A 19,279-nucleotide genomic window follows, 5' to 3' on the forward strand; every position below is an offset into this window, starting at 1 on the left:
TTTCCTTGACATCTGATGGGAGGGCATTCCACAGGGCGAGCGCCACCACCAAAAAGGCCCTTTGCCCGGTTCCCTGTAACCTCACTTCTCGCAGTGAGGGAACCATCAGAAGGCCCTCGGAGCTGGATCTCAGTGTCTGGGCTGAATGATGGGGGTGGAGATGCTCCTTCAGGTAATTTTTCACACAACCCTTTTATTATTACAAAATAATATAAGTTTATTGTTCTAGCCAAACCTACAGCAACAGTACCAATAGAATAATACAGATCACAAATCCATAATATGAACCAGCATCCACGATGTGAGAGGTTTCAGGAGACACCAACAAACTTAAATCCAGCTTGATTTCAAATTAAACCTCTGAATTACCACAATCTAACTCCTTTTTCCTGAAATATTTTGTTGCAGTCAGTGCATAGAGGGCTGCTCTCTGTGTTACAAAGCTATTATTGTCACTCCCAAAAAACATACCTTCACTGAACCTGCTTTTGGAAAATTGCCTTGTTATCCTAATCAGATCTATGCACATGACTTTACTTACTCCCAATTTTAATACCTAGCTATAGATAGCACTGTCAACCTGTCTGTTATCATGCGATCTTAAACTGCAAAATGTATTTATCATAAGAGCCTTCACAGGGTTATTGTGCAGACAAGTTAACTTTTCTCTCTCCCTCTCCCATATGTGTATTTGATGGTGGTGGGCTTGTATTTCTATTCCATTATCTCAGAGTCGAAGTAGAGTGTCATGGTCACTTGGTGTTGCATAGGAGCTAGTATGCAGAGTTTTTCCTGTATTTTGTTCTAGAGATTATGAGATACTACAAAATAGATAAGAGAGCTCATCTTGTCCAGTTCTGATGGAAAAAAAGAGTATGCAAATATTTAAGCTGCAGAAAATACCTCCTTTGGGGAAAAGAATGATTTAGGTTGTCTTAAAGCTGGGATTCTCATTATAGCATGTTTATTTAAAAAATAAAATAAAAGACACATTATGTTTAGTGGGCCTTACAAGCTAGTGTGTTTAGGACTGCATCCTATGTTAACAAGCAGTGAAAATACTTTGGTCACTTTAGAAAATGTATATATATAAAGCCAGCTTTATTCTCTAAGTTTGCCACATTGCACTTCCAAATTTAGCTATTAAGTTACATTCCTTCACATTGGCTCATTTCTGCTTCCAGGTGAGTGCTTTCAGGAACCATATAGACTGAGTGCCCCAGGCCTTGGTGTAGCCCTAGTAATATGCTTGCTTATTAGAACTCCAACAGGAGTTCTTTTCAGGCATGGTTCAGTGATCCTCTGTAAGATGAAATCTGGGGGATGGCTAGCCAAAGGGTATGACTAATTCGGGCAGAGGGCAGACAGAGACAAAGGATACCTTGCACACTTGAATATATTAGGTGTCAGCATACACGTTCTGGTGATGTTTCTCATAAGAACTGAAAAGATGGGAAGATTCTTGAGTAGAAGCAGGAACTCATCCAAGTGAATTAAAGAGTGTCTGTTTGAGAGGTTGCTCTACGTCAGCAACCATATGAGCCCCCCATGTGTAGTTTTGTGATTAGTAATTGGCAAATCTCTTTCCGTTTCTTATTTTTCCAGTCTTTCAGTTCTCCACATTTCCTCATCAGTTTGTGAATTTTTAAAAAATTCATCTCTCCTAATATACACATTTGTGTGCAGTTTTGCCTTATATACATGTTTGCAACACAATTTCCCCCTAATATAATGCATATTTGTAAGTTATTTTCACCAATATATGCATTTTTATGCACCCTTCACCTGAGTGTAAGTATTTTTGTTCACTGGAGAACTGCATTGCAAAATTCAGAATGGTTTGTATTTTGAAGGATGGCAATGTTTCAATTTGCATATTGTTTCTGTTTGTTTGTTTGTTTGTTTGTTTGTTTGTTTGTTTGCATTTTGACCATTCAAGCTGTAATACCATTTTATTTCACAGTGCCATTTTGGTAGCATTAGACAACTTTATTCTGAACCCAGAATAGGGCTAGTTGTTTTTGCTAATTTCCCTTAGTAACTGAAATGTAGTGCCTCTTATCCATGGCGTGCTCTGACTCTGGGCAAATTTGTTTAAAGTATTATTGCTTTCCCAGAGCTTTGAGGTGTATTGTTTTTAAATAAGTTACTTCCAAACTTAGAGTTCCCTCCCAGTTTTGAAGGAGTTCTTCCTACTGTGCCTCGAATAGTGGGCTTGATCAGCAGCAATTAGCATGTGATCTTGCCTCTGCCTTGAAAAGCTTCACCCACTGATTTCTGTAGTAGGACGATTGCTATTTATCTGGAGTGGACGGCTGAGCAGTGAAGTGGTTGGGTTTGCAAATTAGAGCAAATTATTCAGAAAAGGGAAAACTGAAGCACACTGTAAAGAGCTCCAAAAGGTCTGTCAGAACAAGTGAATGGGCAAAAAAATGGCAAATGAGTGTAAAGTGAAGTGATGCATATTTATTTTAAAAATTCTGCTTTGTATATATGTTGGAGTAATGTGTGTTGAGTGTCTGAAGTGCATTATAGCAGACATGTACTGCAGAAAGGAGTCTGCAACACGTTTACTGAGAAATCTGCATATTGTGCATATTGCACACAGAATGTGCAAAAATAGTTGAGCATGCACATCCCTCAAGGCCCATTGGAAATTATCTAGAATGTCCCGAGAATGTATACAATCCTGTTGAGATTTGCATATTCTTTAAGGCATGTTGGAACATATGTATATTGACTAAGAAATGTGCACAATCTCTTGTTCACGGACAGACCCTATGCACATTCTCCATGAAGTATGATGAATGTACACAGTGGTAGTTTTTTTAAAAAAACACATTAGTTGCTCAATCACATCCATAACATATACATTGGATCTGAACTTATAACAGCTACCAAAGGTAGCTCAATGAAAATGTCAACCCAATATGTGGCAGCTGTGAAAAATGCAAAGTCCATGCTAGAGATTTTTTTTTTGGGGGGGGGGGAATGTTGGTATTGGAAAACACTTATATAAATCCATAATCATGGAATACAGTGTACAGTCCCAGGCATCTCAAAAAGAAAATAGAATTAGAAAAGCTATGAAAAGAACAACCACAATGATTGGGGTGTGGAGCACATTCCCTATGAAGAAAGTCTAAAGGTTTTTTGGGATAGGCTATTTAAAAAAATGATTATTAATACTGTATGGTAATGACTGGCACTTATCAATGGTGTGGAGAGACACTTTCTCTCCCTCCCTCCAACTAGAATGTGCATACCATAGTACTAGAACCCAATAAAACTGATCATCAGTAGGTTCAGAACAGAAAAAGGGACTAATTTTTCATACAATTCATAGTTATTTTAATACTTAACATTTTTATGATTGTTGAGATTATATCCCATACATAATCTTTGCAACACTTCTGTAAGGCAAGCTAGTATCACTGTGCTCATATTGCAGATGGGGACTCAGAGGATGTTGTTTGGTTAGGGCCATCTACTGATTTAAACATCTAGTGGCCCGATTATTCTAGTGGGGGACCCAGATTCTTACCCACTGCCCTAGAGCACTATTAATGATAACACTTTCAATATTCAGGACACACTATACAGCTTTTTGCTATTGTTTCAACTGTTCAGTGCTAAGTAACTGATACAGTCATATGCACAGCTTTATTCTGCATGTAAATTTGGACAGCTCTGACATTTCAGATTAGTTTGTAGAGATTGAAGGCTGAATCATCTCTAATTGACTAAAATTAGACTCTAATGAAAGTCAGGATTTGATTTTAGGTATATTACTCAATCATAAGACAACAGCTAACAGATTTATTAAAAATGTGCTGTATCCACCCTGTTCTATCATTGTTGCCCAGAAGTCCTGTTTATATCAGCTGAGGAAATAACCTTTACAAACTGTCAATAATATTGGAAAAATATCACTTTTTACTTGGATGTAGGAATAACGAAACATGCTAAAAGATTTTAACATAGTTTTTTTCCCCTCCTCTCCCTCTGTTGTCTTCCATATGGTCAAAATCTACACTACAAATTTAGCTTCTTGAGGGTAGGAACTTTTTGCATATGGAACTACATAAAGCATTGTGCACACTACTGTAAAAATAATATAGTATGATCTTTAAGAATGCAATGTAGTATAACAATAATAATGTTCATGATAATGTTTGGACAGCTAGCTGGTTTTTCTATCCTTGTTATAAGAATTAACCATGAATTCCTTTTTGAGGGAAAATATTATTTTAACAATTGCTAGAAATTATTTCCAAAAGGAAAATAATATGCAGTATTTTTAAGCGGCAAACCTATACACACTTATCTGAGAGTCAGAATTATCTCAATGAGACATACTTCTGGTTAGATATGCATAGGATTATTATGAGATTAAGCCCTATTGAACTCAATGGGATTTACTTCTGACTTTGAATAGGCATGTATATAATTGCTTCCTTATCTGGTACTTTTAGAAGAACTTCCAATTATTAACATCACTCACTCACTCATACACACATTCATTTACACACTTTTGCTGTCTTCAGAAGGGCCATTTTTTTAAATTAAAAAGCTATATTTCTTTATTTCAGGAGTCCTTTCCAAAGAAGAGGAGTTATACACTGGAAGCAGTGCCATCTGCTGCTTCTGAGGCATTTCCTGTAGAAAATGAGAATGATCTCTGTGATTTTCTGGATACGACAGTTACAAAGAAGCCCTGTTCTTTAGAAATAGCAAGAGGACATTCCTCAAAGACAGGTAAATGCAGTAGTATTTTCTCTTACAATCAGTGCATTCTGCCATTATGTGGTGCGCACATTTTGATTAATAATGTGCTATGCACTTCTTTGACGGATGGATAGATACTATGTGCCCACAGTGGGAAGCAAATACAAATTCCCTTCTCTGCGCATGAGGAATCTCAGGGGATGCTGGCTTCATCTGATTCGTGGTTCCCTTTCCTCCCAGGCCAGCATTTCCCATTGAATGCCCAGAGTTAATGGAGTAAGTTTTCCACTGTTCCTGTTTCTTGATTCCGTGATTCACCTGGCATGGCCCACACTATTTGCATGTCAGCTGGAAATAATCGGTAATTTGTTAAGACTACCTTTGTGAATATATGCTCTTCCCCCCACCAGCAATAGCTCAATCTTAGAGCATCTGCTTTGCATGCAGAAACTGGCAAGGCAGGCTGGAAAAGATTGACTTCCTGAAACTCCAGAGAACTGCTGCTACTCAGTGTAGAAACTAGATGGACAATTGATCTGACTCGGTATGAAATTGTGAGCAGGAGCCATTTCCTGCGTTGGCAGGGGGCGTTCCAGCCCCTGCCCAGCTGGCTTGGCTGTTGTGCCACGCCCCCATGCAGCCAACCAATCAGGTGGAGGCTTGGGGTGGGGTTTAGCCGCTCAAATGCGGCCACAGCAGCACTTCCCTTTCATTCCGCTGCTGGTTTTCGTCGGATCATACATACTAATTATACTTACTTAAAGAAATCCCTTCCGTTGATTGAAATTCAGTAGTTGGTTAAGTAGTTTCCTAGCCTCAGGCCATGGTCTTGCTTGCTTGCCTTGCCAGTTTGTCCCTGCTCTATACTTTCAAGGAGAGTTGGGGTAATGACAGATTGAACTCCAGCTTCCTGCAAGCAAAGCAGGAGCCTGGAAAATATATCCAGCCCCCTTCAGACCACTATAAACACTGCAAGCCTGGCTTTCTTTCTCACCTGGATGTAGGTAGGCTAAAAGGGAAAGTGATAGTGGCACTACCCAAGAGTAAATAACCAAAGATGCCATGGTGTATTGGCCGGCGGTGGGTGGAGGCAGTGGTATTCTCCTGGTGGTGATGCTGTGTTTGTGGGATGAGGATGGAATGAGGCAGCAACAGTAAGTCTGGGACTGTTCTGGGGCAATCCTTTCTCATAGGATCAGTTTGAGTACTGCCCTGTTTGTTACTGAGCTTGACATACGGTGGTACCTCGAGCTGCAGACGCTTCAGGTTACAGACTCCGCTAACCCAGAAATAGTACCTCAGGTCAAGAACTTTGCTTCAGGATGAGAACAGAAATCGCATGGTGGCAGCAGCGGGAGGCCCCATTAGCTAAAGTGGTACCTCAGGTTAAGAACAGTTTCAGGTTAAGAACGGACCTCCAGAACAAATTAAGTTCTTAACCCGAGGTATCACTGTATTGGCATTTAATATGGTACTATATTTCAAAATGGTGGCTGTCATTGCATTTACTGAGTTTCTTTCTAAGTTACCATGCCCCTTATATTACTGGAATTGCAAAATGTAATCTAGCCACAAATAGATGGAATGACTGTCCTCTGCTTCATAAGCCTTTTAATGGATTTAGATATGTATTACCTTATCACTGGATGCAGGCTTTATTTACCTGTGCTTCTGTTACTGGAGGTCTAAACACAAATGCCTCTTATTTCACAGAGATTAGTGTCATGGGGGTTGGGGTGCTTGACTTCCTTTGCTTGCGTACCTGTGTTTTGGTCACAATTTAGGTAGAAGGTGGTTGCATAGAGGAGTTACTTAGAAAGTGAATTTTTATTTTCACTTTTTTACTGTGTATTGAGGAGGCTTAAAGTAAGCCTTGATTTTTAAAAAACCAAACAACTCCTGTTTAAAGCATTTTGTCTCCCATCCGACCCTTAAGTTAATAATTCAGTTGCCTTTCCTTCATGAAAGATGTTGCCCTACTTACAATATTTTCCAGTTCCAGAGCAGCACCTGCATAACCTCTTCTAGACACTTCTATTAGGCCTATTAATTTGCATGTTTTCACTTTGTGACAAATTAATTCTGGTTATATATATATATATATATATATATATATATATATATATAAACATAATGTATTCTTGATTTGTGAGGCTGAGAAATCAATCATCCTTTGAAAAGTTACAGGATTTAATAAATCTGAGGTACCCTAGATGCAAAGTAATTGTATCACTAAAGTGATAACTATCTGGCAGCTGTAAAGAAGTAAAGCTTAATCATTTTGGGTGATGATAGGGAATAATTAGCTGGTGGATTTAGTGACTGAAAAGCAACCAAATATTTTGAAAACATACTTTTATTATTCAGATATGTGTGTGTTTGTTTTTATAAACAAAATACAAGCTGTAAATGTTGCTTGATTTGCAGAAAATTTAGTTTGTGCATTAGTGCACACACACACATTCCTCGTCTAAGAAAAACTATTTTCAATTTATTCACATTTCAGTCTTTATTCCTTCCCACCAAAAGCACATACCTTTATTCTTTATATTACACAGAACAAAAGTTTGTAAAGAAATGGCCTCCTCTGCATTGACATTCTTCACTTGCCATGCATTTCTGGATTTTATAAATCCTTGCTGTGGGAAAGGGCCAAAGAATTTGGCAGTGACAACTGCAGACAAACTGGATGGCCTTCCATACAAAGACATGCAGCAGACACAGCAGCAAACTATACCATGGTCTGGTGCGCTAAGGAGTAAACCCTACACCAATCCAGAGTGGAGTCCCTAAGACAGTTGGATGGCCCCTTGCATGCCTCCTTCCAGCAGCTTCTGCAGCCAAGATGGTGCCAAATGTATTGCTCTACTTTTCTTTGGACCATGTCAATGAGGCCAAGAGAGGGGTATTGTTGCCTGGGCAGCTTGGGACCTCAATGCAGCTTGCGCCCTGGGGAGGTCACTTCAGTGCTGCTAATGCAGCAGTTAGATTTCACCCCCAGAGGCGTACTCATTGTCTCTCAAGACAGACAGATGCCAACAGATGAGCCATGTGCTCATGTGCTTCCTTAACACATTATGATTCAATGAGTTGCTTTCGCTTTGGCACAAACACACAAACTGAATTGCAAACCTGCTTCAAACCATGGTTTGCAATCTTGTTAGCTTGTTGTTACTGCTGAATTTGCAAGCTGAGTTTTGAGTCAAATAGAAAGAATTAATTGAATCAGACTGAAAGAATGAAGGAAGAGCAGAAGGAGCGCATGAGTACAAGTAATTGTACCAATGCTCCAGCTTTAAGGTCTGCAAGGAAAACTCACTCGGGTCTTATGTGTGATCTTTCCTCTAACGCTCAAAGTAGGTCTTGTTTTATGGTTGCAATAATTGAACACACTCTGTAATGGGGCCTACCAGATTGCCTTCTTGTATATTTTAGAAGCCATTAGGGAAGTTCTTTCTTCAGGCATTTTATTCCTTGGGTGCTTTATTAAATGCTTGTATGTGTTCTCTGCTGTTGTTCTTTAACCATATTTTAATACTGACGTTGTAGTGTCTGTTAAAGAGACATGTCTCCCCTTGCTTCTCTGGGTATGGTCCTCTCCTTATTTAAGTAGGAAAGTGAGAACCTTACTCTTTTCTGCAAGGCAAGTCCCATCTGCTATGCAGAGTTGTTGATCATACACACACCCACACCCACAAAACCACTACTACTGTATTTTTCCAGGACACAGTTTTTTGCTAAAAAATAAAAAGGCAAAAGTTGGGGGTCGTCTTATACATGGATAGTGAATGCAGGGGGGGTTGCCTGCCGCAAGCAGGTGTGTGATTTGAAGCTGGAGTGAGGTTTGCGGGTGATCAGCAGTGGACGGGTGATTGGTGGTTGCAGTGAGGCGAGTGGGCAGGTGTTTGAGCGATTGGTGGCAGCGACCTCCCCAAAAGCTTCTAAAACTCAGGGTGATCTGCCCCCCCCCAATATATATGTTGATGTTATCCTGACTCCTACTGCTCCCTGGTATTAGGACAGACCTGTTGCAAGGTTTCCTTACACAGTGAGTGCCCTTCCCAAACTCACAGAATACTTCGTTGTGTCAGAAGTGCAACTGCACCTTCCCAAACCCATTGAATGCTACAGATATTGTATTGTAGGCTTATTATTAATTGTATTTTAATCATTGTTGGGTGGTGTTTAACATCAACCATTCTTGGAGTAGACCTATTGAAAACAATGGCCCATTGGTTTCAGTTGGTCTCTATTCTGAGTATGATTAACAATCAACATCACCCATAGTTTCTAAATGTATTCTACTTTGTGTTCCAAAGACTTTCTAGAATTTGAAATGAATATAGTGTAGCATTGTTTGGAATGCTCCACTGGGTATTTACAAATTACTCAGGAAATGAATTATTCCCCCTCATTAGTACGTAATGAGAATTGTTATTCCAGACAGTTGGCTGACATTACTAAGCAATTCCGGGATCTGTTTCTGCAGGTGAAAGATGAGGGGAAAGATGAGGTTGGTAATCCTCATGCTTATACTTTTTTATATGAGAAGAAAAACAAACTAAGCAGACTCCCTCCTGCCGCTAGAATGCATTTCACTTGTAATTAATTCTAAGCACCACCCCCAAATAACTTGCAGAGACAATATCAGGCTTGTTATAGCTATTCAGTTATGTATTTACATTCCTGTTCAGAACAACAGTAGGGATTCCATTTTGTACAGCACAACAAATAATTCAAAACAATAAATGCAATCTGTTTTCTATTTTCTGTTACCCTTTGGTTCCATCTTTGGATCTTCCATCTGCTCTTTCAGTTCTTTCTAGTAATATTTTTGCTGTCTGTCAGATCCAGAAATACCCATATTTGCTACTCTGAATTGTGGCCATTGTAATTTTCTCCCCTTCAGCATATGAACTATGCAAAATTCTGCTCTACATTAAAGCTGCCAGCTTATATCCCTCCCCCCCCCCCACTTATTTTATTTTTTACTTACAGACTAAAGCAGCACCGTGGTAGGAAGGCAGCTCCTTGCTGCAACCTGCCCCCAGCACTTCTAGTCCTTGGCAACAGTCTGCCGTGTACAATTTTAAAATGCACAGTCTATGTGCAAAACACCTTCCACCAACTCATCCTCTCTCTAGTATATAAGCAGCATGTGAAGGGAATCAAACATGTTTACAAAATGAACATAAATTATTTCATAGGGACAGGTTGATCAGGAGAGGAATGGATCTGCTCTTCAATAACAGGAAGATAAACTCTCTGTCTCTGTTTTTCTTTGGGAGAGGGGAGCGAAAGATGTGGTTGGTTCACTAGCCACTTCTGTGAAATGGATGGTGGAGGACCATTTTCACATTGGGGTTGGACTCTCTCAAGTTTCACACTGGAATTGGTCAGTTGACATTGCTCCCAGATTGACTGAGGTTTGGTTCAATATTAGTTTCGGAAATACCCACACAAATGGTTCAACAATTTGAAGACAGCTCATCAGCAGTGTACTATATTGTCTGACAAGTAAGATAGAGAGAAGGAAATAGAAGAAAATGGCACCATAAAGAGAATTCAGTTTATGAAAGCTTAATATATTTTGAGTCCAACAACTTTTCCTCATGAGCACCTGAAATTGTTTTTTCAAGGGAACTGCTGGAGGTAATCAGGCACTTTTGAAATACGTTCCCCTTCTCTATTGTTTCTTGCCAGGTTATTTAAAACCTCCCACCTCTAGATTTTGCAGTTCCATGAAAACAGAAGCTTTATTGAGCTCCTGGTATGCCATTATACATGGCTGGTGGGCTGTTTGACTTGTGGAGTCACAAGTTATGTGGTGTAATTTCTATCAATCCCAAATCATCAGGTACTGCCAACTACTGTTTTAAGACAGTGTGGTGTTTAGTGGGTTTTCTTAATCCTCAGTTTTCACAATGACTGGTTTCTGTGACTGTAACCTGCTATATTGAAAAGATGGCAACCTTATACCAACACTTTTGATTATTTGATTTATGCCACAAAGGAAAAGTGTCAACAAAGAAGCTTGCATCTGCCTTAGTCCTCCCCATCCCTTTTCCCTACCATTCTGCATATCATGGAAACCAATATTCTTGGTAAAGTTGTCTGCTCACTAACCACAAGCTGAAGCAAGTGTGGGACTACTTCATCACAAGTCCCCATTCAGATGACATTGGCTTGGCTTAGCACAGTGCAGCAGTACATTCAGACATACATACATAATTTTATTTGCAGGTAACCTTTCCAGAGTTCAAACCATGCTCAAGCCAGCTCACAATGTGAAAAATACGTAACTGCAACATAACAAAAGTAGTCATAAACAATAAATAAAACATAAAAGATCTAAAATAAAGATACAAAAAGACTACCAGCAACAACAGCAGCAACAACAACAACAAAACAGTCCCAACACCACCCGAGCTCAAGCAGTAAAAAGTACCAGGGAGGGAAGGTGGTTTTGTGCTCCTCTTTAGGACCATCCATGCTCACATGGATGGCTTAGCATGTTGTAGAAACCAAGTCAGTTATCTGGCAACGCTGCTAATAATTCTTGGAGTCTATATGTTTACGCAGTTTCAATAAGCCCAAGTTTGGCTTAGCATGTGTGTGAATCAGCTTAATGTGTGGTTTACTTTTGGCACAACACTTTCACTTAGAAAGCTGTTTGCATATCCCTAATTGCATTGGCAGTCATTTTTTTTTTTTAGTGCATGCCTTTGATCAAATTTAAACACCTATAATTATGCAGCATTTCCCCCTTTGATTTCTTCAAACCAATGTTCTGCTCTTTGGTTGAAATGTTGAAGTTTTTTATTCTTTTGAATTACTTACACAATTATAGAACATGTCAAGAAAGGAAACCCTATCATGCTTGCAAAACATATTTTACTAATTTAGTATTAGGGACAACCTAGTCAAATCATTTGTGATAAAAAAACAAACCAAGTGAGGTATATATGAAAATTACTCCAATTTGATATAAAATATGGAATTGTATTGAGGATGAATGTGTATTCTACAGAAGTACAACTGTTCAAGAAGCTTATCTGAGACCTTTAATGAACCTTGAAACTAATTTCTATGAAGTCTCATAGCCCACCAATACCTTACTCATGCACTTTCCCCTTCAGTTAAAAACAGACATGAATGATTTTATTGGCATCTGTCTGTTTTGAGAGACAATAGACTGTGCCTCCAGGGATGAAGTCAAACCACTGGAGAATCACATCACCTGCTGTGGCTGCAGAGGCGGGTAACTCATAACTGCTGCCATCCACATTGTTTTTGTTGCATTAGCAGCAGCGAAGTGACCTCTCCAGGATACATGCCTGGGCAGTGTGCATGGAAGTTCTGGGTTGCCCAGACTGCAGAACCCTCCAATCTTTTGACCTCATTGTTGTGGTCTAAAGGAAATACATTTGGCTGTAGCTTGACTACAGGCATCGCCAGAAGGAGGCATACAAGATGCCATCCAACAGTCTTAGGGACTCCAGGAATGGGTGTCTTTGTCCAGGAATCCAAGCGGGGACCGATGGGCCACAGCATCCTTCCCAGTGGTGGCCCTGCTGCAGTCATATCACCAGTCAGGGTCAACCCCCACCCTACTTATCCACCAGAAGTTGGGCTGTTTGATTCTAGATACATACCCAATGAGTTGGCCCAAACCTACCTAAATCTGTAGTAAATAAAAGTTATTTGTGGTTGGCCCCTCACTGGGCCATGGACACAATGTGCCTGGATATGCAATGAAATATAAATGAGGAAACGTTTTTTATAGTTGCATTTATCAGAAAAGAGATGTTCGCCAATGGATTTCCTATTGTATTGACCCAAACTTTTAGTGCCACTCAAATTTTTTAGGTCTGACCACTGAATAAGTATTCCTTTTGAGTTTAGCATTGCCTTTCTGGATGTAAATAGAGCAATTTTGATGAAATAAATAAGAGATGTGCTAGCTATCTTATATAGTTACTGAGTATCTCTAGTCCATGCCATCTGTGTTTAGCTAGATCTCTTCCTGCACAAATGTTTAATGTGCAGTATATTTTGAATATTTTGTAAGTAAAATTATCATTGCACGCAATAAGAACAAATTGAATACATTTTTATTGTTTGTGGAATCAATATTTCTAGAATCGGTATTGTAAATTGCACACTTGCTGAATTAAGTATAGGAACCAAAGTAATTGACTTTTGACTGTGATCTGGAGATTGATTTGCATAGCCACAAATTCTGCTCCCACCTAATAGTGCCATCAGTGATGATAGTACAGACCACCTACTGGAACTCAAAAGCTGTATTTGAAATCAGCCTTTCCAAGCCAATTGGGTCGTCATGAATATATCCCTAGTGCCGAAATATATCGAATATAAATGAATATATCCCTAGTCACTATTTCGCAGTATTCTTTTGTATGCTTGAATAATGCCTTGAGGGATAATCTTCACACATAAGCTTCTTTCTGCAAGAGTTAGATTTGAATACTTGGCAACACCTTTGAACAGTTCCATACTGCTCTTCAAAACCAGAAGTGAGCATATTCTAGTGAAAACAAACAATAATAATTTAGATGACAATAACTGTAACATATTCACATCCCCCCCCTTCAAATGCAATTTCCTGTTTCTAAATGTATTTTCCATAGAACATTGTATTCACTGTAATGCTATTTTTATTCACAGAGAATGCACCTCAAGTAGCAATTATTGCACCAGGTACCAGTAACCATAGAAACAGTTCAACAGGCCCAACACCTGACTGCTCTCCTCCATCACCAGATACTGCACTGAAAAATATAGTGAAAGTTATACGACCTCAGGTGGGTGGTCGGAAATAAAAATGTTCTTTGATTTTGTTAACGATTTCAACGTTTTATCTTACATTACTGTAATAATCTGCAGTGATATGAACTATTTAAAAATGTTGAAATGAAATCCCTCCACTGATAATGCTAAAATATCTTTATAAGCTTGATTTTAATTAGACCTGACCAGAAAGAGCATACCCAGATTTCTATTTGTGTTCTTTTTCAGCTATTATGCTTGATTTATGACATTTTATTGAAATCTTGTATTGTGTTGTTACACTAGTGTACTACACCTTCTCTTGCTTCTCAGCACCTGCTTTTTCCTCTAGGCTAGTTTTCTTCCTTTTGGACTTCACTGACCTCAGCCACATATGCCTTCACTGATGTTCATTCTGATTCAGTGTGGCAGCCCATGCAATTTTTTGTTGAAGAGGTCACAATGATGCATGAATGAGGATATTGGGAATGCCAGTCACAGCCAAACAGATTAAACAGCAGTGGGGGCACTGAGGGTATAGAAGAAAAAGAAAAATGATGTTAAGATGAATGAGCAGCTAGCAAAACAAAAAGACACCAAATAGTATTGAAATGTCCAAGTTTTGGTGAGGTGCCTTTTCTTGTGTGTAATTAGTTCAGCTCATTTAAACTTGCCAATTTTGATGTAAATGTAAAATTGGAGACTATGTGGTATAAACATAATTTTGATTGACTGTTATTGCTTGCAAACTCTCAGTTTCTATTTACCTCTTTTAAAAAATTTAATGTGCTTCATGAAATTTATTTTATTTCATCTAAAAGACTTTCCAAGCATCAGAGCTGTTTTTACTTCATGCTGTCCACACATGCCTCTTTTCAACTCTATAACTCCTTTTGTCTAGCACAGGGTTCTTCATTTCCTCTTTCTCCAGACACCGCTGTATTAGCCATTTATCACTTTCTGTCAAAGCTATTTTTTGTTTGATGGCTTGCACACAAGAAAGCAGAGAGAAATTGGAATTATTGTTAGAACAAGCTGTTATGTGATAGTTAATTGGAAACAGCCTTTAAATGCTATTTTCATCATGAAATTGTCAACAGATGGACTCAGAACATTGAATAGCTGTGCTCTTGGATTAGTTCATTACTAATTCAATGTCGGGACTTAATTAAAGTCAGTGACTCGGTTCCCACTGAATTCAGTAGCATTGCATTCTTTGAGTGCAAGAACACTCTATTCAGTATTTTTGAATGAGTGAGTGAATGAATGAATGAAGTGGAGGCCATGCTTATCAACTTTGTAGATCAGGTTGGATTTAGAGTGGTAAAACATTTCATGCCTTTCAAAGCTTCCATACTGGTGATGTATTGAATTAAGTACCTTGGAGACTGTATCCTCCATAGGTATCCTCCCATATTCTCACACTATCAGGAGTGCATTCCTCCATGTCCCATACACAAAGGAAAAGTAATGGTATCCAGGAGCCTGACTTCTCCACGGTGGCATCCACTCTGTGGAATGCTCTGCTGCTAACATCCCTCTTGCATCCTCTTTACAGCTGTCATTCTGACATCTGGAATATTTTGACACTGGTTAGTGTCCTGGGAGTTGGTTGCTGCTGCTTGGGTTTTCAGCAGTTGTTAATGCAGTTGTGTGTGATGTTGACTGTGATGGTGTCATATATTAATTTTATTATGATTTTAGAAGTACAGTTAAAATTATGGCTGTATATACCTTTTAAATGCAGCACCTGCATTTTAAATAAACATACATTTTGTTGGTACTATTCGTATTCAAAATGGCTTAGATACTGATATTCTGGAGCATGAAAGAGCGTTGCAAAAAGGGATGAAATGATAGCCTTGTGCCAGAAACGGGAAGATTTGTTGCTAGACAGTGGCACTGCTAGAAAGAGCTAGAAATGATTGAGGATTTTAAAAACTGAAAATTGTTGTGAGTCTCCTGTTTGAGTGCTGTGAATGAGTCTGGGGAATGAGTCTGAGTCTTACTTATGGGTACCAATTGGCATATGGGTAGTCATTGTGGGAAGAGCTTGCTGAATCAGATGGGCCTTTGATCTGATCCAGTAGGGCTCTTATGTTCTTATTTTCTTTCAAGGTGTGGACATAAATGTATTTAACTGACCATCTCAGTGGTACAGAAGAGAATATAACACAACAATGAACCCTCTGATTAAAAATAGGGGGCCTTTTTTTGTCTGTCCCTGCTATCTCCCTTCATTACTATCATGCCTGTACATTCAGGCAAAAGTAGAACCCTTTTTATATATTCTGTAATTGCCATCCACACACTTTTTGCTCAGTAATAAAAAGCAACCCATGATCTGCAAGCCTTAGGCAAAAGGTCTGGAGAGGTACAGTACTCTAAAGCACAGACTATATCAGGAAAGGCCAACTGATGTGAACCTAAGGCACTTCAAACCAAACTAACCCATTTTGGATTTTGAATGCGTCAAAAGCTTTGGATCAAATTACAGTGGATTCAAGACAAAGTTTAATTTTGGTCTGAAGCATATTATCAAGAATGTATCACAGAATATACTCCCAATGTTTATTTTAATTCTGTTCTATGCCTCATCTGTCTAGATATTAATTTAATTTTGCCATTGAATCAACATTGAAATGCTGTCTCTCCAAACCCTCTTTGAAACCTACTGAAATGTCAATATTTTATTGGCATATAAGGTTTTCTATTGACCATACAATATGTTACCTCATACTGATATGTTTTTTGGTACTGTATTATAGGAGCTGGGGTGGAGCGGCAGTAGATGATTGCTGTCACATGCACAATGGTACCTGCAGCATTGTGTGGAGTGAACCATAGAAATAAATGCAGGATATCTGTATTGGGTTGAAATAGGTCAGAATGTATTATTGATTACAGATGTAAGTCGGTTTTGGCTAAGGCAATCAACCCACTTGCTGGTTGCGAAATGAGATGGGGTCAATCCGGAGCTGGGTAGTTGCCTCTGACATGCACCAGGTGCTACAATCCTGCTTGGCCCGCCATTGAGAGAGGTGTCATGGCCTATGGCCCGCCCATGTGGGTTCATGGACAGAGACACTACTCCTTGAGCCCTTTAATCAGCTAAGGATCCATCCCAATGCCTTATTCACCAAAGTTGTGACTGTTGCTATGAGGTAGGCAAAAACCTGCAGACCAGCCAATTCGTCTGCAGGGGGAGGAACCCCCCCTGTCCCCAAATACTGATCAAATAGCCATAGCAAGGTCTTCACGCTGGCCCACCTACTCAACTTTTGGCAGGCCACTTACAGCCTGAGTGGGCAGGTGGTGAATCCCATGATGATCTCCCAAGAGGGTAAACTACACAATATCGCCCTCTTAAGTGCAGCGGGCACGGACTGGGTTCAGCCCCTTCCCCTGCAATCTGACTTTCCTGATCAATCAGGCCTTCCCTGTTGGGCTGGCAAAGCTGGCAGGGGAGGCGCCAGGTGTCTCCCCCCACAATGGCCACATGGAAATAAGATGGCCTCCTGGATCGGGCTGTGGCCCTGCCAAGCGACAAACGAGACTGCAATAATTGTAGGAATTATGTATGGAAGATCAATTTACAGGGGGGAAATGCAATAGAATTTTTGAGCATCTGTTTTAACAAACCATTTTTTTAAAAAGGTGATGAACCTTAGAGGCAGAAAATAAATTAAAATATTTACATTTCAATTCAATTTTTTTCCAGCCGAAGCAACGTACATCAATAGTATCAGCTTTTGAATTTCACCGATTAAATCACAGCCATGATTATTTTGAAATCAACTCTTCCCTTGGATATGCAAGTTTTACTTCCAGTCCTCCAATCAGTCCAGCTAATTATTCCATTGGATCCATTGAAGGGAGCATTGAAGATAATGACATTCCAGGTAAAATAAAAATAAGTTGCATATTATCTATACATTTTGATGTTGCAATAAACAACTAGCATCACATCCTAGACCACCTCTGCTCCCCCAGGGGGACATGGCTGCTTTCTCGGTGGCTTTTTTTTCTGAATTCCCTAATACTTTTTATTCATTTACATTTACTTCCCTTCAGTTTTTCTAAAAGATTGTTTGAAGAATACCCTAAAGTGAAATACAGTCATGGGGCGCTTGCATTTGGGCTTATTTACACCCATGCATAAATGTGCGGTAGAAGCTAAGGTGTGGGATTAATATTTATCTTTTGCTCAGAGCAAACCTGGTATTTTTATCATGTCAGGTCACATCCTTGCTCTGAATAAATTGTATGATGTTTATATTTATTCAGTATTGCACACTCTGTAAAGTGTTTCTCCAACTCATGAATCAAACCACTTTAGAATTGGCTACCCAGGAAATCTAGCTTAATGAAATGAATAGAAGAGTTTTCCGTGCTTCGAAACAGAGTGCTCTGATAGCTGTTCTTGCCCTCGAAAGAAATAATAAAAAATATGAAGAAAAAAGTAGAAGGTGAGAAATTCATCAGGCTACAAAAACGAGTCTGTGACAAACAGTGTAATACATATTGGCCCATCTAATCCAAACAACATTTTCAATTGCTTATATAGTTTGCAAAAAAAAGTCATATATTGCTAAATACCAATTTATCATATGCTTATGATAATGCAGCATTGCTTGTTGTGTTCTGTGGAAAGTAGAAAAGTAGGAAATCAGTGCTTGAACTCATACTCTACTTGTATAAGTCTCAGGTTCAGTATTTGCAATCTCCAGTTAAAGGATTGCTGGTATCAGAGCTGGTACAGTGTATTTATTTATTAAATTTACATGCTGCCTGTACAGCATAGTTCTCTTAATGGACAAACCCACTGAAAGTACAATAATAAATAAAATGTTAGCAAAAACAATGCTAACACCATTATACATCACATAAACGCATTATAGATGGGCCCCAAATCCTGAGGAGCTGCTGCCCGTCACAGCTGAAAGTCTTGTACAAGGTGACTCAGTAAAAAAAGAGTTTCATTTATTTTTAAACAAGATAATTTACTTTGCTACTTTTGCATACATAATATTGCATAGCTACTCTAGATTTTTTTCTTCCAGTTGCCTCGCATGACAGCTAACTGAATGCATTTATTTTAACTTTAGGTCACCTTCATTATAAATTGCTTTATTTCCTGTTCACAGCTGCTAATTCTTCTATTTATACTTGTTCTTGTTGCTCATACTAACATCAGAGTTGTATCTACAGAATGTTTGCAGCCATAATAGTTCCTTAAGATTTGAAGAAATTGAATCATAAGCCATTTAATTTCTACAGAGAAACCAAGAGATTTGGCTAGAAATAATCTTTCAAATAATAGCCATAATAATCTCTAGCAAAACTTTAGCATGTCAGTCAGCTGGTTGTTGTTTATTATTTTTTCTAATATTGAACTTGGAAGGTTCCCATTCTATCAGTCTGGATGTGAGATGTGGCCAGCCAAAAATAAGGTGGTAGTTGCTGAATTCTCAAGAGACTTCCTAGGTGTGCAGATGTTTATTTGTTCATAAATGTAAACAAATCCAGAAAATACTTACTGACGGCCAGTACAGGGGCCTACAAAATGCTGCAGGGAGTTGCCCTATGGAATGTTGAGGTATTGAGAGGGGGGAAGAAAATGGAGGAGTCAGAGGAAGAAACTGGCTGGCTTGAACCTCGAACTACCTTTAGTATCCTGGAAGTGGTGATGAGAATCAGGCAATTGTGCATCATGAAATTAAAAACCTCTTTCATGCTAAAGAGAAGGATCCACAGG

At 39.0% G+C, this 19,279-nt stretch overlaps 1 protein-coding gene across 8 annotated transcripts in view; it reads left to right on the forward strand.

The window, feature by feature from the left end:
* Positions 1-19,279, forward strand: part of ANKS1B (ankyrin repeat and sterile alpha motif domain containing 1B) — a 319,748-nt gene that overhangs the window by 85,774 nt on the left and 214,695 nt on the right. For all 8 annotated transcript variants that reach the window (XM_083698562.1, XM_083698555.1, XM_083698567.1 and 5 more), the window contains 3 exons: positions 4,593-4,758; positions 13,420-13,556; positions 17,243-17,423. In XM_083698562.1, coding sequence (XP_083554688.1) covers positions 4,593-4,758; positions 13,420-13,556; positions 17,243-17,423 — 484 coding nt within the window. The remainder of the gene's footprint in view (positions 1-4,592; positions 4,759-13,419; positions 13,557-17,242; positions 17,424-19,279) is intronic.

The sequence above is a fragment of the Podarcis gaigeae genome (genome assembly GCF_964106915.1).
Source record: "Podarcis gaigeae genome assembly, chromosome: 10".
NCBI lineage: Eukaryota > Metazoa > Chordata > Lepidosauria > Squamata > Lacertidae > Podarcis > Podarcis gaigeae.